Below are 23,524 nucleotides of genomic sequence, written 5' to 3' on the forward strand. Positions count from 1 at the left end.
ATGTGCTGTATAATATCAGCAGGCCAAACTAGCAGTAATTTGATATTGCCTCGTGGGCCAAACATAATTAGACTGTGGGCCTAAATTGGCCCACAGGCCAGAGTCTGAGACCTATGATTTAATAGGACCATACATACCTCTCAGAGCACCACAGCAGTTTATGCACACAATTATATTTTTTTCCACTTATCTTACTGTAACTGTTTGATGCCAGGTCAAACAAACCATAATCAGACTTTTACAGTCAATGTATAAACATGCATTAATAATACTGGATCAAAACTCAATATAAATGGCATCACAGCTTCATCTTAAGGTAACATAATTGATTAAAGTTTGACAAGGTCTTTTTTTTTTTTTAAATTATTTCTTTTTTTCAATTAAAAAAAAGGCCTTTTAAACTATCAACTGCATTTCCACATGAACTCAAAATTGTCAGAGCTTTGGTTTGGTTTGACTTGTTTGATAACAAGCCTACAAATGACTGAAACAAGTTTGTGAACTTTGAATGCAATAATTCCAGATCCCATCTAAGTATGCACGTACAAAGTGATCTGTACACACGTAAGCACACAGAAACACACACCTCCAACTTTTAAACATTTCTTTTCTCATCTTTATCATGCTGCTTCCAGCATTTGATACTTCACATTTAATTGTAAACACTGATGTTAATACTGTTTTAAGTGTATTTTGTCATTTGGAAAGTCTAACCAGAGGCCAAGGTTATTTAATGTTTAACGTACGCGTTTCTATTAAACAAACTTGTAAATAATCTGAATATCACAGCTGAATTCAGGACTCATCAGACAAGCGTTTTTCCAATCTCCTATTGTCCAGTTTTCTTCATTTGTAGCTTCAGTTTATTGTTCGTAGCTGACAGGAGTGGCACACTGTGCAGTTTTCTGCTGCTGCAGCTCATCAGCCACACAGTTGGACATTTATATATGTATCACCTGGCTGTACTGAATGGCTATTTCAGCTACTGTTGCCTTTCTATCATCTCCAACCAGTCGGCCCATTTTCCCCTGAATACATCAACATGGTATTTTTGGCCAGACAACTACGGCTGACTTTTCTCTTTGTCAGACCATTCTCTGTAACCCCCTAGAGATAGTGTGTGTGGAAAATCTCAGAAGATCAACAATTTCTTGATATTTATTTGCCCCCTTTGGGAGTTGTTGACAATATATTCCAGTTTTTTTCCTCCCCATTTCCATTCATCTATCTGTGTTTCTTTGTGTGGAGGTCCACTACATATAACCATTTAAATGACATGTGATGTGATAACCATTTGAATTACATGTTGCAACAAAAAAAAAGAAACGCAGAGGGATCACTTTGCAATACACCATCAATTACCGTGTGGTTTGTCATGTTTCTCCTTCAGTGTGCCTAAGCGTGTCTCCCTTTTCCCCTTCTTTTCCCTTTCAGTGTCAAATAATTAGTAGTGTCTGAAAGCTGAGGTAAGCTTGTTCAGAGACATTTTGTTTTTTTACTCTGAGTAGTTTCTCGTCCTAATAGTAGTCTATACATTTTGTAATCATGAGCAATAAGAAATATAGTTAGACCCCTCAGTTTACTGTATATCTGTATAAACCCTGACCAATCCAAGCGTTCAGGCCGAAATGGAGTTGTTTGTTTCTTATATATCGTAAGCTGCTTCTCCCGGCTCCCATCCTCCCCCTCCTGCAGCGCAAACCCGATAGCCACACCTTGCATATAAATAGTGTGTTAGGATGAAAACACAAAGTAGTGAAGAATATACTCGGAAGCATGCATGGCTGAGAAAATGCAGGAAGGATTTCCGTGACCCGGCTCGGTTTATTTGCCTCCTCCTGCTAAACAGTCGAGAAAGAGAAAATCGTTGGTGAAAAAAGCTGCAAAGAAAAAAGCCTTGGATCACACAAGGAGCAAAACCAGAGGGGGGAGGAGCCACGACAGGGCGCCACTTTCAGATCTTGCTCGCTCCCCAACATTATCTACCTCAGCTTTATTAGTGCAGCATTCAGGGTAACTTGGTTTGCCATCTAAGATGCATTATTAGTTATTAAACCCGTTAGTTATGCCACTGCCATGGTGTGTGATACACTTACAAAAAAAAAAAAAACTGAATAGTGCCAAACTGGAAAATTTTATATCTGAAATAATACTAACATTTACCAGTGTTTTCACTTAAAGGCATCTTTTAAAAGTCAAGAAATGACATACAGAGTTGTTCTGGCTGATTACTGCATTTTTATTGAAGGCTTTGGAAAAGAAAAGCAACAAAGATAATATCTCATCAATACATAACCAAATTTGAAACCCAAAAACATCCCTCTAATGTGTGCGGTGTTTCAAATCTTATAATGTTTATCATTAAAAGAATACAAGTAAAGTAAACTTATGGAACTAGTTAAGAAGTGAACATATTAGCAAAAAGGTATTGTGTGTTTCAAGGACAAGTAAGGCTGAAAGCATAAGGCTGTAATTCTGACTGCTACTCCACTCTATCCCAGTGTCAAAGGAGCGAATGTCAGGACCATCTTACAGAGAGGCTGACCAGCCTAATGTAACCAGAATATGAGAAACTTATTCCAAAAATCCCCCCAAAAAAAGATTAGAAATGCAGGGCACAGAATTTTTTTTTTAGTTTAGACATCTAACTTTCTTTCTAAATAAGTTCCAAATTACACACACAGGTATTTGGCATGGAAAAGGTGCAAATATCATCTTGATAAATGTATTTTCCTACAATTATAGAACGTAAGTGCACCAATATTAAACTATTTATTGTTACTTTTCTATTTCTACACCTCCAAATAATTGTTTTGAAAATCCACAAGAAAAACTTTTTCAAATCAAGCACAAAAGAAGCTTAATTTCTATCAAATACAAATGACAGCTGAAAAAAAAGAAGGGAAAAAAAAAAAGGAGGGCCACAAAAAAGCTACAGTCAGCCTTCTGTACAGGACTCGTCACTGCAACGGTTTCATTGCCAAACTGCTACTTGGATCCAAATTCATCAAATCAGTTCAAATGAGACGATTGCAATGCTAACAGCATTTTTTAACAGCATTTCTTTGTGAAGTCGGTGTGTTGTGCAAGGTTGCACTGAGATGTGGTGAACGCAATGAAATGTGAGAAACGACAACAAACTAGACGAGGATTTTGATGCAACTTCAGTTCGACTGTACTGCCAAGGCCTTTTGTCCCTGTGTTCAAAGTTTTCTGATCTATGAAGAAGGAAAAACAAAAAAATGAAACAGTTTTTGGTTATTAAAGTGCTCCAACACACCATCAGTTAGCAGCAGTTTGTATATACATAAATGTGGTTCAACACTCATACAAATCAACCTTGTAAGAATCCAGAATGTACAAAAAAAAAATCCCTTAAACTCAGCTACAAAAAGAAAAGAAAAACACCAAGTTCTCTCAGTAGTCACTTCAACCTGACCTATTGTTATCTTCTTTTTTTAATGAAGGGAGGAAAAAAAAAAAGTAAAATCAAATTACTATCATGCAGTTTATCATCCATACTTTACATACATACAAAATTACATTTCTTTTTTGTCTTTTAAGAATACATTTTGTAAACACTGCTTTAGGTCCTTCAGGTTTGGTTTATACACAGTTCTGCTACAATCTGAATGATTTTTTTTTCCCTATAGAAAAAAAAGTGTGAAGCTCCCGCACTGGCACTTGCAGATCAGTTCTGCATGATACTCCCGAACCACTCTATTATTAATAGCACTCCCGCAACTTTCTACCCATTTCACATCAAAACCATAGAAAGTGGAAAAAACTAGTAGAATTAAGTGGAAGCTCTTGTGTAGTGATGGGATCAAGTGGGTATTTTTTAACATTTTCAAGCTCCCACTGAAATTCCATCTTGCAAAAAAAAAAAAAAAAAAAGAAGAGAGACAGAGTGTTAGTTGAGACGGTGGACCAGGCTAGGTCTGGATATAGATAAGGCATAGCATGGGTAGTGGTTGGGAGGGTCTGAAGGAGTCCACACACTGGGCAGATTGTTAGCCTTTTCAGTACGTTTTCTAAAAAAAAAAAATGGCGGTAGAGGGCATCATGAGGACAAAGATGTTTGTGTAAGGTAGTGAAGGATTTGAAGATGGGACTCAGAGGCCTTGAAGGAACTCCTGGAGTTGCCTGACGAGCTCCGTGTCCACTGTCTCCATCAGGACCCCAAAGCCCTGGTCCCCCAACAGCGCCTGCTGTGCCTTCAGTTTTTCGTAAACAAACTGCTGAAGAGAAACACTGTGCACTGGGTCCTCTAGAGCCAACTGCAGCAGGACAAAGACAAAAGAGAGAGACAAAGTTACAGTCACAGACTGATGTCTCAGAGTCGCAGTGTAGAAAGAATACATGGATTATAAATATTCACCATAAATGATCGTCAGAGATACACAATGTAATGTAAATATCCTTCTTTTTCTAATCAATCTGGATTTAGGTATTTCCAACAGTATCAAGTCAGATCTGCTCACTCAAACAAATGTACAATAAAATACATGTATAACTATAAAAAGTGCCATTTTTGGTTGCTTCATTACCGTCATTTTGTGACATTACTGGATTTTTCGTTTATGTACAAAGTAAAATACAAATTAGTTTTTGTTTCTATCACGCAGTACAGAGAACGGCTGGACATTACCTTTACATAAAGCAGAGAGATGGGTGTTGCACAGAGGCAGGCTATATGACAAGAACAAACTCATAAACTGACATGAGCAACAACGAGTACATGTTTTGATAAAGTCAATATTCTTTGATAAATACAAAAAAGAACATAATAGTTCATAGCTATAAGCTCATAAGACTGTGACTAAAAGGTAAATCCAAACACTGCACATCAGCACTGCCCAGTCGTACTCCAAAAGGAAAATGAAAAGCAACATGCTTCCATTTACAACTTTGACATAAATGTCTCAAAAAAACTCCTTGCACTGGAGAAAATGATTCAGTATATGCAGTTGCAGCCATTCATCTTACGCTAAAGGAAAGTGCTGGAAAAACAATCCTTGACAATAGTGGAAGAAAAAAAAATGCAAGAAAAGTTGGTCGGCTTACAAGAGCCAATACGTTTCTGTTGGCAAACACACAGTCATTTGTTTTGTGTGAAGTGAAGCAAGGGCAGCGGCAAACACAACGGCAAAACAAAGGTTGGAAGCCTGAACTCTGTAAATAAACTCAGAGGGAATGAAAGCAACATAAACAACATATTGAAAAGATAAAGTTTCTTTTTCATTGTTTCACACTTTATTTTGATTGTAATAACCAATATTCTGTGATTTACTAAGGGTGTCTTTATCTTAACGTACTGAGCTCTGCTCTTTGCAAGAGATGTTTGTGTCAGTATGTGTAACATCTGCATGTACTTTGTCTAACTGAACAGTTTGCTCTGATTTCTCCACAGATTAATTATCGTTATGTGATGCAGCGTGGCCCTCTTCGTCCGCTTTTATGAAAGCAGGTTGGAGTGCTGAATCCCACAAACGCACAGTCCCTCAGTGACTTAATCTTCTTTATTTTCTCATACAAACTTGACATTTCGGCAAGCGTGTGCACTCTTGCACAAGTATAAAAAGCTCCACAAATCCTGCAGGAGGAAAATGAAAAAAAACAAAGACAATGGGGGAAAAAAATGGGCCTGTGGAGACGGAGAATGTCATGAAAATATTTGGACTAATGTATGACAGGAAAATACTTGACATGCAATTAGTTCATTGTCATTGTGGAGCAATCAAACTAGTGAAGAGTGGCCTAATGGAAAAATTGTCATCTAACCTGGATAATCGCTTGATGAGTGTGCATCTCTCTGAATAGGACTGATGGGATCACAATACAACCAAGTCCAGCATGGGTTCTGGAGCTGCATATAAAGATCTCTGTTTTCTCAAGTAAAGTAAAGTAACCACAAATCATTACAGGTGCTTATGTATTGGAAAGTTTTATTTATTTATTTTAGGAACTCCTAATAATCCTCCTTTATAATGATGTAAGCACATTTTCTGTGTGAATTCTGATTCTAGTGGTAATTAAAATCAGTGTAAAGGACACAAGATGATACCACGGGATTTATATTATCTTGTAACACTCTGGTGTGGTTATTGGATAAAATCTGTACCTGCTGCTAGGAATCCAGCATCCAACGTCTCAGCTGCAACTGATGCCGTCAATGCTTTTGATACTACTTTTAAAAGACAAAAACAATGAAATGTATCAGGTTGGGGAGTTTATAAAGGATCAATGGGATGCTTAAGATAACTTGACAGTGTAATTTTAAGCACAAAATGTTGTAAATAACTGTTTCTTATGAATAATGGGACAAAAATAGATAATCATGAAAATGAAGCCAAAAAAATATCATAGTCTGGATTCACTACAGTGAAGGAATTGGTTCAATTCCACTAGCGTGACCAGACTGGAAACCTGTGACTACACTCCTGCAGGAGGGAGACTGGTGATATAAAGAAGGGAAAAATATGTGACAAAAAAAAAAGAAACCAACTTTTAAGAGTCCTGTCTTGTTTAGAATCACCTCTAACGAAACAGAAGAGTTTGATCTTACTTTGTCCTCATCTTGTGTTGGACAAACTGGACATGTACAGAATTCATTCCCCCGTCTTGTGATAAATGTGGTGTGACATAAAGGCACAAGTCAGAGCCAGCAGGTTAACATGCTACATACAATGTAATTGCCAGAAGTAGGCTTGTCACAGTTTCCTGATAGTTTCATGAGGTTTTGATTTTTTAAAGTTAGTTTTTACAAACTGCACCTCTGAATATCTGTTTCTGTCTAACTTGACATCTTTAATGTTTCTGTATAAACCCTGAGAAATATCCAATTACTTCTGCCATATGGGAAAAAAACATAATGGTACAATGAATTATGTCTCCAAACAAATTTTCCCATTAAGGAGAAGAGCACAATTTATATGCTGTGTAATGAATGACCTTCTACAAAATGCCAGAGTGTTAAAGCAATGAAGTACAGTGTGTATGGAAAAACTTACATCTATTGACTAAAGTACTGCAAACTGAGAAAGGAACTTTAAAAAAAACAAACAAAAAAAAAACCCCAGCAAAAACGAGGAGACAGTCATCCAGAAAAGACCAGCAGAGTTTCAACAGGATGAGAAAACAGACTAAACCCACACTAACAAAATGCCATTTCAACATCAAAATATTACTGACAAGAAGGGTAACGCACTTAGGACATGATGTGCGAGGACTCAAAAGCAGAAACAACACGATCAACAGTGTGGCTGCAAGCATAGAGAGCCATTTGCATGATTCACTGAAATCTGTGGGGAAAAATCGGAGGCAAATGTGAGAAGGTAATGGCACGAGTTCAAAGGAAGCATTAAGCAACGAGAGGTGAGGATGTGATTGCTAGGGAGACATGAAATGTAACAAGCTCATTTTAAGTTTATAAGCAGAGACATGTAAAAAGAGAGGGGGGATGGTTGTTATAGTTGTTATAAGGCAGCAGAAAGCATTGTAAAGCCAGCCCGTGATGAAGATAACATGGGACGCAGCGAGAACAGGAACTAATAGCATAGCTGAACTTCACTGCTCAGGATGAAGAGAAGAAAACAGCAAGATGTAGAGTAACAACAGAAATCAGTTCCAACGAAAGCTGTCGTCTTTGAGTGCATAATTCCCAGATCCTGAGTGCTATTCTCCTTTTATTAGTGTGAAACATTAAAGTCTCTTTAAATTTACCTGCAAGAGACATTGAGGAGACATTTAGTCCAACATTTAAATCCCACTGAATGACAGCTACGTGTTGCTGCAACATGTAGAAGTTAAACAACTACAAATTCACATAATAAATCATAAATGTGTACCTTTAATAAGTTTATCTTCTTACCCAATCTTTTTATTTAACTTCCTTTTATGGACACTTTTCCTGTACAGGAGGAAATTCTTCTAAGTGGGGAAAAATATTTGTACTTCAGCAAAAAAATAAAGCTAAGTGGGGATAATGATGCAACAACCTGTACTTTTCAGGCTTTTATCTCCTACCCCATGGAGCTTCATGTCTAACTACAAATACAAATACGGCCCATGAATGTGCAAGCACACACAACCTAGTGTGATGCAATGAACTGTGGGGATGTATGATGTATTGAACTGCAAACTACGAACCACATTGTGAAGGGAGAAACACTGAGTTCCAGTTGGAAGATAATTTCATCAGCTAAATTATGATGCATCATCCACAGCCTCGCCAGCCAGTCAGACACCTTTAGAGACTAGATGGGAAAAAAAAAAGGCTTTCAAGAGGCCAAAGTTGATTGGGAGGGATCAGGTTGCTGAAAACAAGAAACACTCCTCACACATCTTAATAACACTGTTAATCTAGAATAATGCATTTTGTACTAAAGCTGCAGTTAAATACGTTCAGATCTAAAGCTACCGGCCACTTTATTAGGTATGTCTGATTACTAACTGGTTCAGCCAATCATTTGGCAGCAACTTAATGCATGTAAGCATGCAGGCGTGATCAAGATGGCGGTCTAAAGTTTAACCTAAACCTCAGAATGTGAATGAAAGAGGACTGAAGTGACTTTCAATATGATATTGGTTTTGGTATGACAGAAACGGCTGATATACTGGGATTTTCACACACAACCATTTCTCTGGTTTACATAGAATGGCCCACAAAAGAGAAAATAGCCAGTAAATGGCAGCGTGTCATGACAAATATACTTTGTTGATGTCAGAGGAGCATAGGCAGACTGATTTGAGATGATAGAAAGACAACCGTAACTCAAATAAAAACTGGTTACAATCAAGGCATGCTGAATAGCAACAGTGTGACACGATCATGTCAATATGGAGCAAAGTGAGTTATTTTTCTAAAACCTTTATATTTGACTGCTCTGAAGATGAGAACAGATCTAAAGACAGAAGTGTCCAGTAAGGTATTAGGAGGTATACAAACGGATGTGGCACATCTTCATTTACATGCGCATCACAAAGACTTGATGGTATTTTAAATTTTTAATGTCTTCAAAATTTCAGTGTGACATTTCTGTGTAATACTATCACTTGTAAGCTACTCGTCAAAAAAGGACATTTACACAACGAAATGCACAGAAGGGAAGTTTGCAGATTCAACTAAGAAAATATGTCAGAACATGAAAAAGGAACCACAGTAAAAATTCTGCTTCGAACCGAACAGGAACAAAGGTTAACTACATATGATGTCCGTCTCTGAGTGAACAATACAAATGAATAAATAAAAAAACAAAACAATAGTAAGAAGTAAATGCAGTTTGAAATGTTTAATTCATAATTTAGAGAAGGATTCCTGAATTTCCAGAGACTTATTTCATAATGTCAAATTCATTCATCCTAATGGGCCAAAGTCACTGTATTTCCATCCGTTATGCTCACATGTGGGGAGGAGGAGGACAATGCAAAAGAACAAGAAGTGGTAGATTAATAATTCATTATTTTAAGCTGCCATGTACATTGACAGAGGAAAGCTGCTTAGCCTTTGTTTTCTAAAACTAGCCGACTGTGCTTTTCCTGATTAATTCTACTATAAAAAAGTACAAACTGATGTTACCCATCCATCCATCCATTTTCTCAACCGCTTGTTCCAAGTAAGGGTCATGTGAAAACTATCCTATCCCAGCAATCACTGGGCAAGAGGCAGGGCACACGCTGGACAGGTTGCCAGTCCATCGCTTTAGTTCTGACAAGCCACTTTTAGTCTGTTTTAAATTACTTAAAATGATACTTTCAGGAAATGTATTCCCTTTATGATTGATTAGACCGGTCACAATCCTGAAAAGTTATAATGCTTTATTTTTATTTTGAGAGGGAAAAAAAAAAAAAAAAAGCTGAAGTTAGAATGTTTGTTCAGACTTGCTCATCCTACATCACTCTGCTTTTTCTTATTATAACCTAATAATTTATGCAGAATGTTGCTGGCAAACACAGATAAGCACTTAAAAAAATACCTGAAAAAAATTAAAAGCAGGACAGCCATAGATTTAAATAATTAATTCATGCAATGCACAAACTTTGTTCTAAAAATCATTCATGATACAGTCCTACAGTTTGCTCAACTGTATTCTGACTTCTTAGCTGTTGGCAATTTGCAAGCTGAGTCAGCAATTGATGAAAAGGAATTTTAATGATTTAAATCAATTGCTTTACTGATTTAATTGATAAAAGCTGGGCATGTAGCATGTTGTCAGCGAGGCAGTCAGAAAGTAATAGAGGCATAAAAGAAAAATTCAGACGGTAAATTAACAGTCTTCAGTTGTGTAATATTAAAAAGATTTTTCAAGAGTGTTTTTTCCTGGCAGGATGTTGGATTTGATATAGGCGCTTCCTCTGTTATTGCAGTAATAAAGACTGAACCTGTCTAATAAAGAACATCGAAACTCTGCTGGATGTTTAGTGTAAATTTATATATATATATATATATATATATATATATATGTATGATATATATATATATATATATATATGTATGATATATATATATATATATATATATATATATATATATATGTATGTGTGTGTGTAATGATAATAATAATAATGATAATGAATTTTCATTTCATATACACACACACACACATACATATGTATGAATGTATATAGACCCAGGGATCAACAGGGAGAATATACAAAAAAGTAAAAAGAAATTATTTGCATGAATATAAGCCAGACTGATGGCGCACAAACTAAATATTCCAATCATGGCATAAATGCGTGAGAAGAAAAGATGAGACCTGTGGAATTGTGAGGAAGAAAATAAATTGAGTGATGATGAGAGTCAGGAGTGGAGGGAGAGTGACATAGCCCTGCTGCGGCTCACTGATAAAGAGAGGATATGGTCTTTATGCCTCAGAGAGAGTAGAAGATAAATGAGGCATGATGAAAAGAAGAGAGACAAATGAGATGTGAAGAAAGTGGAAAGGGTTTGGAAGTGGCCTAGTGAGCAGTGAAGAGAGGCAAAAAAAAAAAAGCAAAGTAGAAACTGAATAGAGAAACGGATGAGGCATACCGCAAATAAAAAACTAATTATTGCCACAATGATGATAACGACGCTGCACTCCCACAGGACTGAAAGTCTGTTCGCTTTTACTTTGTGTAAAACACCATATAATAAACTCAGGGTATGCTCATTCCATCTGTTCTGACATTACTAGTGCTTCTATAGAGAGTAGCATCACCATGCTTACAGCTCCTCTGATGGGGAAGTTTCAAAATCTCATGCCAGTAATGTACAACTGACCCTCTGTTTAAATATTTGTTTATTAGATATGCTCTTGTACGCGAAGTGGATGGAAAAAAACAAAGCTCAGACACAATAAAAAAAAAAAGCTTGTTATAAAAATGTAGCTTAAGTAACAATCATTTGATCACAGGAACCTCTTTTAAGTCATAGGCTACCCTGGTAACGTCAAGCTGTGTTAATACCTTGTCATGGACAGGGCTCATAAATAAAGAAGAGTTGTAATTAAAGTCAACTATTAAATATGTTAGCATGTTTAAAAAAGTGTATCTACTCTAAGAGGAAACTTATTGGAGCTTTAGAACTTGGAGGATTTAAAACATCATAAAAACAGAACAAAAAAGTTTAAAGATTAAATCAAATTTTTCTAGGGGAAAAAAACAGGAGAACAGTTACAGAAGCCTACAGACTTTATATCTGTATCTAAATCTGTCACACTGGATGACATGGTAATCAAGAACAGCAAACATGAGCTGTAAAACTATGACTCAGCACCATATACCACAAATATGTGGCTGAAAATGGTTACAAAAATGCACTTTTATGTGCAAAGATGAGCTTACTTTGACAATGCAGAGCTGCTGCAACATTTTTTATATTTCCCTTTTCAACTTCAAAGGGTGTATTTTAAATGATGTTACAGTTACACAAAATCAGCATCCATGACAGGCTCAGAGACTGAGACGAGGAGCAGTTTATACACAAATGTGAAAAAAAAAATATTTTTAAATATTTATTTAAAGAAAGATTGTAACCAAATTAGCATTTTTGTCCCACAACAGTGCATATCATTATTTAGCCATTTTAGTTATTTCATGGTAAAATGCAAGGGAACAAGACATCAGCAAGTTTTAAATAGCTGATATAACCACATGGGTACAGTATTACGGTGGACAACCTTTGTTAAAGGATTAAGTCATCTCATGCATTACATTAATGCATTTAAATAGTTTTGTCTGCATATAAAATGCTTAATTTTCTTCCTGTTTTCACTTAAAGTAAAGAAAACTTCGTTTCATAATATCTTCTGTCAAATGTTTGCACAGAAACTATGGGAACAAAAGTCAGTAAATGTATTCAGAGATGCCAATCTGGTCGGTCCTCTGGCAACCAGGAATATGACAAAACAGATCACCAAATATTAGAAATCCATTTGCTCAAGGTAGAAACTACTTCCTATGACAGGGCTACTCAATTAGATATTCAGGTGACCAGATTTTCAAATTAAAATATTATGAGAGCCAGTAAATAAAGTACGGGAAAATAAATCAGTACAAGTAAATAAATAAATCTTTTTTTAAAAAAAAAAAAAAAAAACCAAAACAACACATTTACATTTATAAAAATAAGTAGTTTATTTTTTTCCTATTTTAAATTCAGTCCCACATGACAAGGGCAAATGCACAAAATAAACTAATACAAATTCCAGTCAGAGCCTATTTTTCTCCTAACTTTTAACATGAAAAGTTTATATCAAACTAAACTTCTCACATTATAATCTTTTAACACCGCCACACACTCATTTCATATTAAACACATCGGTTTGGTGCTCGAATTAGACGGAAAAATAAACACTTTTCAGTCCAGGCGGGTTAGATCTGCGGTTTTTGTTGCCAATTTTGCGTTTTGGGACAGAGAGCGACATGCTTGCTAGCGCTACTCTTACAACTTCAAAACACAACAGCAAGCGCTGGGGTTAATGTTGCTAGGCAACCAAGTGTTGCATTCATGGTCTGCACAACTGTAGGATTGTAGGCTACTTAATCAGCGTAGGAATAACTCAAGGTTCTTGATCATAGACTGTATGTAAAGAGATGGAAGGAGTCTCTGTGACGTCACCTATAGGTTTCTGAAGAGCTGAATTGAAGCTCAGTGGGCGGTTCCTACCGTCACCATGTTGGCAGCATCATGCGCGTCGTCTCGCCCGAAAAATGAGCGTCACGGTGGATGATTGACATCGAACGAACTCAGAGTTGCCTGTAGCTAAAAGCTAACCTTGCTAACCCGGAGAGAACAGAAGCTAACCAGCTAATGGAGGTAAGTGGGCTAAAGCTAAGTCACGTTGTTAACCGGCTAAAAACCAAGGTTGTTCTACGTTCTTCTTACTTGAAGCCAGAGATTGGTACCTGTCAATCAAAAGGACACGCCCATAAATTTGTTGAACTTTGAGATTAAATTACTTTAAAACGGGCGAGTTAAAAAAAAAAAAAAAAATCACTCCCCCCACAGTTGTCATGAAGGTAAACCTTACCTATAAACCGAAAATAGATTTTTGAACCAGGCCGTAAACATGTTTATTTCTGCCATGAAGTTGGCCTTTTTAACATGGGAGTCTACGGGGATTTGCTCTGTTTTGGAGCCAGCCCCTAGTGGATGAAGGGGGAACTGCAGTTTTATGCACTTCCGCACAGGCTTCACTTTTAACTGCCAGAGGTTGCCGCATGTTCTTGATTAATATTGTAGGATGTTGAGCATTGGTGGGTGGAGTTTTCCCAGCATTCCTTGCTGACTTTGTTCAGGTTGCACCGCGAGTGAGACTGCTAATGCTGTTAATGACACTCTTTCAGCACATGTGGTGTGTGTTTGTTCTGTAGACCATGGTAAAGAGCACAGTTATGCGAGAAAGAGAACTTGTCTGCATTCTACATTAACCCATCACCTCGCCCCAATATCTTTACTCTTTTACATGAGCTGAGCCACAAAGAAGTTGGTTCTGGGCCAGCATGTGGCCTGCGGGCCACCATTTGAAGAGGCCTGTCCTATGACAACATGTGATAAACCTTTTAATCTCTGAAATTTTCCCCTTTTTATCTATAAAGGTGCAGGCTGCATGACATGGTGAATTCTGTGATGTATGACATGTCTCAGATTGAAATCAACTGAATAAGCCCCTCAGCCTCTTCCACACTAGTGTTGGGGTGTTTTTTTAAAACATTTTTTAAAATTTTTTTTTATGTAAATGCCAAACTGTGTCTCAAAAGCGTCGCACAGTCTTCATGGTTTTACACTAAAATATTCACAAACATTCTTTGTAATTTCTATCAACATAATTCCTGAAATAAGGTTAAAATTGTTCCAAATGCAACTCTTTTAGCTCATGACCACTAAAAATCAAATCATAAGTGTTGTGACAGTCTGCTTATATATTCACATTTATTTCTCTTGTTTCTACACTGCAGCTGTTGGAGGAAGACAGAGTCGAATTAAAACGACTAGGCCTGGTCTCTTTATATAAAATCTATCAGAACAGTTCAGTGGAGCTCCTCTCTTTTTTTTTTTTACTGCTGAATAAAATTTGCATCACTATTTTGTTCACACATTAACAAGACTGATTACTGGTACACTGACTATCAGATCTCACTTCAGTGTGTTTTGACTTTGGTTTTATCTTGTTACCGAGAATGAAATCATGACTGGCCTTGATTCTGTGTTAAGTGTGAAAGATGTCAGAACCGGTAGTCTTAAAGTGAGCTCCGCACAGAAGAAAACACAAACAGGGCAACAAATGATCCAACGTTCACAGGAATCACTACAAAGTAGTCTGTTAAGCTTACTTAAAAAGCAACCTTTTAGAACATGTTCTTATACCCAATGTACACCAATGTTTGGAAAAAATACAGTCAATTCATTAACATATCCTACGAAAAAGCACAGCCGTCTGCATGATAATTTTGACAACACAAGCTGCTGTTTCCCTCTGTCCTTCATTTTCCTGTGAAAATCTATGAAAGAAATGCTCTGAAATTTTGGTTGAATATACTTACAGGAAGTAAGTATGTTCATAAAACTAAGTATTCATATTGTTCCAATGTCCACTTGGAAAATGAACTTTACATGGACGATTTCCCAAATTCCTGGGAATGTGTGGAGGCAGGGAAGTAAAAGTCAGCAAATGGTAGACGCACGGTTGCCCTCATTTTTCAGCATCACTAAATATTCGTTTTAAAATACCATGTACTTTCTGCCACAGCTCACACTGAGAAGTCCCAACTGCAGCTGCCGCAGCAGACTCCTACTGCTCCATGAGGAGGTGCTCAGTGTCTCGATATCAGCTGGTGAAGTTACATTAGCATCTGCTGTTGCTTTAAGGCTTTTTTACACAGCATGCATGTGTCATGTGCCTTCCTAGGAGTTCTGTAGCCCATAAAGGAAATACAGCTTTGCAAGATCTACCGGTTATTCTTGTGCATCAGTTAAGTATTAGTACTTTGCCAAAGACATTAAAAATTTCTTGAGTTTAATCTAGCGACCCGCGCTTATGAAATTACCCAGAATAGCTGCGTTTAGAAGTGCAAATAAAAACAATTATACAAAAATCTGAACAGAAGAGATAAGAGACTGATTTAATGTTAATTACTGATTTTACTTCTACTCAATTAAATCCTGAATTAACTTATGCAAAATAGTGGATACTTAAAAGATATTTTACGTGTTTTAAAATTAAAAAATGTAAAATGATATTTCAATATTTACTACAACTTCAGCATATTGCATTTTATTGGTTGCTGCAAACATCTGAAACATGCTTAAATGCACAATCGCATTTACGATGCATCTCTGACTTTGGATTTAACTTTTATATGCATATCATATAAACATGGAGGCCAGTGTTAGTTAGCAATTTACTTGTGGGATTTAATGGTTCTGACAATAATGAGCATTATCATTTATTGAGCCTGCTGTAAGAGTTGCATCCCAGCCAGAGCACAAATATTCCATGATACAAAAACCATACGATCTGCTTGGAAACAATCATTTGAGTTGACTGTTCGTATAAAAAACAGTGATTGATTGCTGAGAAACAGAACAGCCAACAACATAGCTTCAGGCAATACAAGTATACATCATGCTGCTAAGGTAAAGAAGAAGAAGAAGAGTAAAAAAAAACCCAAAAGTTTTGGCCTGGTGCCAAAACCTTCTGGGGAGTTTCCTCAGATCTGGAAAAAAAAAACTAATGTGGAATTAGTTTTTCAGTATTTTTCAAAGCAGACGAAGATTACAGACCGAAAAGTAGAAAAACCTAATAGAGCGAGAATAGGAAAAAAAAAAAAAAAAGAAGAAAAAAAATCTAACAGAAAGAGTGGAGAGATAAGGACGTGCTCATTTGACAATATTGCAACATCCCAGTGGAACAGATAGATGAGGTCAGAGAAAGAGTCAAGGCAGCACAAGACTTCAGAAACAGACAACACAGGCATGTATTCCTCTTTGAGGTTTCTTGGGGTCGAGATCTATTGACTTACAGGGAGGATTAAAGAGCTCAATTGCAGTAATTTCCTCACCAAATGAGCTGGCACAAATTGTAATGCTCTTATTAGTTCTGTACTTGAAAGCATAAATGTGGGTCTCTTCAAGCCCAAAAGGCACATATTAGAAAATATATCTTTAATACATGCAGAAAACCAGAATTCTTGGTCGTAGCAGGCCATTTATAAAAAATGTATTTTTTTATGAAAAGGACTGAAATGAAATAAAAGAAAGGCCCCAGAAGAAAGTGTAACACTAGTCTATCCAGAAAGATTGGAGGGTCATGAAGTGGTGTTTACACATCTCAACTTCTGCCGGTTGGAGGAAGTTTTAAATCTGCATGTGTGAGCTAAAAGTATTGGGTTATTTTGTCTAACGTTAAAAAGTTTGCAACAAAACAACAGTGTGACAATAAAGTTTTTCCATGTGCTCAATTTACTCTTACTAGAGCAAATTTGCTGGTGTTTATGAACAATTCCATTTCATTTTAAACTGGGTGTGTGTTAGGGGGGGTGTCTCCCCAAAGTCTGCTCAAGGTTCTGTGACCTTAAAATATATACTGTACATACAGATTTCTCTTTATTAAAAAAAACAAACAAAAAAAAACCTTTGGTCCCTGTTTGGTCCAATGACACTTCTGAGTAGGACTTTAAGCGACGAGCTCGGTGAAACGGTGGTAGTAACTACCTGTCTGGTACGTGCTGTGCCATCTGGCATGAAGTAAAAGGCCTATTTATGCATTTGCAAGATGGCACCATGAGTGGAACGAGACAACAAGTCTTTAGGTTTTGATCTTTTAGGCTGATGGATGTAGGTGTGTATTCTAATCATGTGTAATGAAGTCTATTGGCACTTGCTGAACTCTGCAGCCTTTCAAAGGGGGAGCCTGAAATTAACTTTGAAAGTGGATGGAGACACAGCTAATGATGTGGACAATGATGACGATGCCCTCTCAGCAGTTTCTAACTGTGCCACAAAGGTCTTTTGTGCCTTTGAATGACAGTGGCAGTGTTTCGTGCTGCTTGCTGCAGTCATTCTCACTGATGAATTTGTTTATCTTAATGAGCAGTAGAATGATCTGCAACAGCGCCAGTAATTATATATTGCTGCTTGAGATGAACAGTCGTATGATGAGTGTTGCTCATTTTTCTGGCAATGTTTCCCGTGCTTAGGCCAGTCTCTGGCAAACTAATGGCCTCTGTTGTCCCTGTGATTTTTATTAAACTGTTTTGTATGAATATTTTTTCATTAAGGCTCATTAAAGGGGAATTAAAAAATTGCCTCAATTATTTACACAAAAGGACAGACAAAGAGTTAAATGTACTAATTAGACAGTGAACAATTTCCTTTAGTGAAACCACTGATACATCCTTATATGTTATTACTTTAAAGACATTCTCAAGCATTTGTCAGTGACATTTAAATGAAAAAATTCTGTACAATTTTATGTAATTATACATGATTGCTTTCTTTAAATGTCAAAATCTCTTTTATATTGTACATAAGTATTACATCTTTAAATATCTGATATTTTTTTCAATTTTAAGGAATGGCTGTATTAGCGGTAAACATTTTGCATCAATGATTCTGGTGAACATGTTCCCAGAATGAGTGTTTGCATGTCTTACTGACTTTACCATATATTGCCAAATCTCGAGTCATAACACAGACTAAGAAACGCCGTAGACAAACTAATATGACTGCCACTATGCAAGAGAATCTGAAGAGGAAACAAACAATAAGATGAGGATGTTGTATCCTGCAGTGTAAGGATTTTAATTTTAGGCACAGCTAAAATAAACATATTATAGAATATTATATGCAAGGTATTTTACCTGGAAGTGTAATGAAAGCATTTGATTTGAGCCAAAGAGTTTGCTAAGTCGCTTTTTAGGATTTTAACATTAGATACAACCTTTATAATGATAATAAATGACTACATACAGAGTGACACTCTGCAGATCCTTCAGGTTTCTGCTAAATGCATGGCTGGAAAAATCAAATTCTTGATCCCTAATGTAAAAACTTTAAACAAAATAACTGGGTGAACAGATGCAGCTGATGATAAGAATAGACAGGTTGTATAAAAATACACCAATCAATGCATTAATAGCCTTAAAGTTTGCAGGTGAGGGTGGTCATGTAAGAAACTCTTTGAAAAGGTCTGATCTAAGATTAACAATGATTATCAATTTACAATGTTTTTGACTTTTTGGGTAAAGGGTGGCAATAAACTGGTGTAGGGTTTGTAGGATCCAACTGAAATGAACCTTTTTGTTTATTTCCTGATTTTAAAAACCTCTCACAACCATTACCTTTTTAAAACCTAGCTTTTAAAGCTTAGTTCTGTCAGAATTTTAAAGACACTACAGACCTTTTGTAGATTTTCTCATTGTCATCAATGGCTAATTTGGTGTCCATCTTGCATCTTTCCTGTACTGTAACCTGTCAAATCGCTCAAGGAATGCTGACTCTGGTCTTATTGCCTGCTCTTTTCACTTCTGTCCTTTTTTGTTCCTTTCTTTCTCCGATAATGTCTTGTTTTGCTTCGTCAGTAACAGTGAATGTTAAAAATGGATGGTGTGTTGATAGTGTTTGATGTGGTGCGTAAAGTAACGCGGTATCCCTGAAAAAAAAGTTCTGAAGTTGGTTTCACAACCCAACTTCTTCTCCAAGGCTGAGAAAATTGTGTTTCTCAGTTATGGGATGCTCCAGAAATGTTTAGAAATAATAAAAAATGTCACAATGACATCAGATCAGAGTTTTAAGGTTGGAAAGTTACATAGTAGGCAGTAGGCTGCAGAAAACTCTGGATGACTTCACAATGAATAGAAATAGATATAAACAATGACATCTTTCTAAGTTAGTTTATAAAAATGTTGAAATATTGCAAGTGAAATAATTTAGAGAAAACTTATCAATCTGTCCAAACATTTCACTTTTATTGTAACATTCTAACTCCAGAAATGTCAAAATCTCATGTGAGTTACTGCATATAATTTATGTATTATAATAATTGATGAATTTCTGGTCACAAGACTGAAAACTAAACAGAAAACTGTGGCAGTGGAGCAAATGGAGAAAATTAATATTGAAAGATGTTGAAGCAGTCAAAGATCAAAGCTACATGGTTGGTTTAAATGAGTGTAAGTAGAAGAATTTTATTTCTAAATTATAAAATAGAAGAAGAGCTCTAATTGGAATACAGCTCACCGCGTCCTGCCAGTGTGGAACCCAGAAAAAAAATGAATAAGGACCTTTGCTGTTCATCAATATTTGCTCTCAGTCAATTAAGGTTAATGCCTTGTTCAATTAATTAATTACTCTTTCCTGAGAGAAAACTCATAGGTCACCTATCTTACAAAGTCTACATTTGAACTGACATGGCTACAAATGGTAGAAGTGGAAAACTGTGTGAATAAGCCATGATGGTCAAGTCTTTCAACATTATAAATCAGAGTTTGATTTTAACTGGAATGAGGCACATGCTATATGACCAAGCCTTTTTTTTGTCATTCAAGAAATACTCAGATCAATTTAACAGTTAACTGTCTGAACAAAGATCAATTACTTGAATCCGACCAATTAACTCCTGATTAATGTGGGTAGAGGACAGGTTAAAAGACAATAATCCCATTTCTCACTTCACCTGCCGTTTGTTCCAGCAAGTGGAGTTTTTTTTTTTCCAGAAGGAGGATTAAGCCCCTCACTGAAAGGCTTTCTTTCTTCCTGATATTTTTCTTGTCTTTTTTTTTTTTTTCACCTCCCTCTTGGTGAGCCTGAGGCACCTGTCAGATACAACCAGTTCTTCTTTCTTACAATCAATATCTAAATGCATACTGGAACCCACTGATGACCACAAGTTATCCGACCTCTAATATCCAACCAGTATCCTGGTTGGATATTTGAGGGAAATTACACTGTTGTCTCAGCTATTAGTTCCTTACAACAACTTGAAATAGCCCATTGTATGTTTGTTTTTATGTTCTCCAGTGGTAAAATGGTGCTTATTGTATGAATAGATAGACTTTCTGCCTATTCAGCATGTTATAAGAAATAGAGGAAAATAAAAACAAGCACAAGCCATGATAGAATAAATATTAGCACAGAGATAGGAAGAGTCAGCTAATCTGAATGAGTGGGAACGGGCCATTAGCCACCATTTCTCCTGGACAGGACCATGTAAACAAGCTAGCCTGAACACCAACACCTGCTGGTTCAGCTGGGAGAGCAACTGCCGGCCCTGACTAGCCCCAAATAACCTCTGTTCGCAGTCTGCATTGGCACGTCACTCAATGGGGAGCAGCGACTTGAGTAGTGTGAAGAAAATGTTTACATTTGTTCACTTTGCAACCAAAAGTAGCCATTTTCTAACTTTCTATAGCAGCTTATTAAAACCCATAATTCTTAAACAAAAAGTACTCCTTCAGATTAGTTTAAACTGATGCCAAATTATGTAAAACCTTAATTTAAAAGATTTCAATGTTGCTTAAAATCCATTATTGTCTATTGACTGTAAGTGCCTTTCCTGAAATTTCCTGTGACAAGGCTGGGAGTAAACCAGGACGAGGCCTTAATCAGTACAAATTAAGATGGAACATTTAAGTCACTTTCCTCATCTCATTTTAAAATACCGGTAGTCTTAGTTAGCCTGAGACTATGGGATCATGGATTAAGCTAACCTACTGATAATAAAAGCAGGAATTAAGTCAGAATCATTGTGCAGTCTGCCGTGAATTCAACGCGTATAGCATCAACTTCACACACAATAACTTCTCGTAAGTCACTTACATCTGTTCCACACTTTAATTATGCCTACCTCTACAAGGTTTTTGGAAAACCCTGAAACACGCATAAAAAAACAAAGAGAAAAAAAGGTCAGAAATCTCAAATCTGACTGTAGTTTAATACTGCTGGTGGACCACAGTGACAAAACGAGCCTGATGAACTGAGTTGCTTCCTGTCTGGAATGAAGAGCCAGTAACCTCCTGATGGTCTATCTGATGATGACTATTTACAAAGTGCAGATAAAAAAAAAAAAAAAATCTGTATAAATGGAGGGTTAACATTTATAATGGAGAAATAGTGTTTATGTGATCAAAATTGATTAATCAAAATGTATTAATTACAATGCCTCCAGTGAATTATTTAAGAATGAACTAAGTGTTTGATTCACTCCAATCATTTTTGCATTTAGTTTAATCCAGAATAGGATAAAACTGAGAGAAATTTAGGTTAAGTCTCTGCAAGTGAGTCCAGCCAGCTGCAACAGGAAAGTTAGTACAGAACTAACTTTTAAGTCCAGCGGGTGACACCGACACCTAAAGTGTTCTTACAGCATTGGCTCACCTCACTCATGACCAAATAGCTATAAAGCAGAAACACAACAGAGATGGGAGTTAATTTTGATAACTCTGCCTTAGGCAACACAAAGGAGAATCTTTATATCTTGTGCTGTAAAATGACACTGTCAGAGAGGTCTGTTATTCACCGAAACTAAATTATGCTGACACCGACGGTCTGCTTGAGAATAAAGCAATAATAAAACAAGAATGGCGAGACTTCATTACCGATACTTTGTCTGGCCCACTGTGAATTGATAACAAACCAAAACTCATTTCCTATAAATATACACCTCTGCCGTTTCTTTGGAGCCTGTGTGATTGTTCATTAAAAAGAAATAATGAAAAACGGATGAAAGGAACAATTTATTGCTTCATCAGGAAGTCAAAGCTTTAAAGAATATTTTCAGGGCAGTGGAAGCTGAAAATGCAAACTCCTATTTAGAAAGCACATCGTATTATAAACAGATAATGGCCTACTGCAGATATATTTATAACTGCATGCATGCTGTGCTATGTGCACATTATGAAAGCTATTTCCTACCTTTATTTCTAAGAAAATATGATGAAATGAATGCTTGAAGCAACCCAGACATCATCACATGTTTTGTCCAGCAGAGAGGCTCCATTAACTATTTTTGGTCTTTTTTTTATTTTTTATTTCCTCACCACACCTGGCAGCTTATGCAGCAGAATAACAGCCAGGGCACAGCAGTCATGCAGTGGCTTAATCGGTTTTTCCATATTTTGCATTGCCTGTATAAATATAAAGAAGTATCGACAAGAACAAAAGAAAATGTATTGATATTCTAATTTGTAAGGGAAAAAAAAAAAATCAGTTTTTGTCCTAAAGTTTTCTTGAAGATGAAGAAGCGAGCACATTTATTGGACCTGTTATTTAAGGGAGCTTTCACTGAAAATCATGAAAATAAGGGAAAACTTTCATGACACATAATTACTGTAAAAATGTTCATTCAGTCTGATGAATTATTTATGAGACTGAATGAACACTCAAGTCTCTCTGACCACAAAGCAGAATTAAATTGTTTGTGACAAGTTACAACGACCAGCAAATCTGCTCTAGTCAGACTAAAATGCATTATAGAAAGGTTTATACTGTTGCAGTTTGTTGCTATTTGTTTTAGTGGCAGAAATTTTTATTTTTAAAAAAAGGGGGGGGTTGTATGAATTTAAGAGGCCTTACTTAAAAAGATCTTCTTATGATGAGGCATTTCTAAATAAAGTCTCTTCCTCTTTTCCTTCCCGCTAACCTTAACAGAAGAATGCAGTCTCAAACTAATTTTGTTCTCGATATGATCAACATTTTTTATAGTACATTTTTTCTGAAAAACTCATTTTCTGCAATCTTATAATTACTATTTTTTTTTTTAATGTATATTCTAACTAGGTTTATCTAAGGAGCTCTCTGCAGCAAAATTCTGCTCTGCCTAGAATAACCTGAATATGCTCAAATTATCATTTCATTTGTGCATATCAAAATCAGCAAGCTCAATTAAACATCTGAACACAAATGGTACGTCTGAAAGTCTATGATATACTTTCATACCGACCCACTGAAAACAGACACAACTGAAACAGCTCATTAGCCTAATAGCCTGTAACCCATTAGGTTTTCATCCAGAAAAAATGGCCACAAATGACTAGATCA

General features: G+C 36.4%; 1 protein-coding gene across 1 annotated transcript in view; it reads right to left on the bottom strand.

Moving 5' to 3' along the window:
• Positions 1-4,022: 4,022 nt before the first annotated feature.
• ipo11 (importin 11) overlaps positions 4,023-23,524 on the bottom strand; it is a 135,790-nt gene continuing 116,288 nt past the window's right edge. The window contains exon 29 of the mRNA XM_079250701.1: positions 4,023-4,280. Within this exon, the coding sequence (XP_079106827.1) occupies positions 4,116-4,280 (165 nt within the window). The 3' untranslated portion in view covers positions 4,023-4,115. The remainder of the gene's footprint in view (positions 4,281-23,524) is intronic.

The sequence above is a fragment of the Telmatherina bonti genome (genome assembly GCF_933228915.1).
Source record: "Telmatherina bonti genome assembly, chromosome: 13".
Lineage (NCBI taxonomy): Eukaryota > Metazoa > Chordata > Actinopteri > Atheriniformes > Telmatherinidae > Telmatherina > Telmatherina bonti.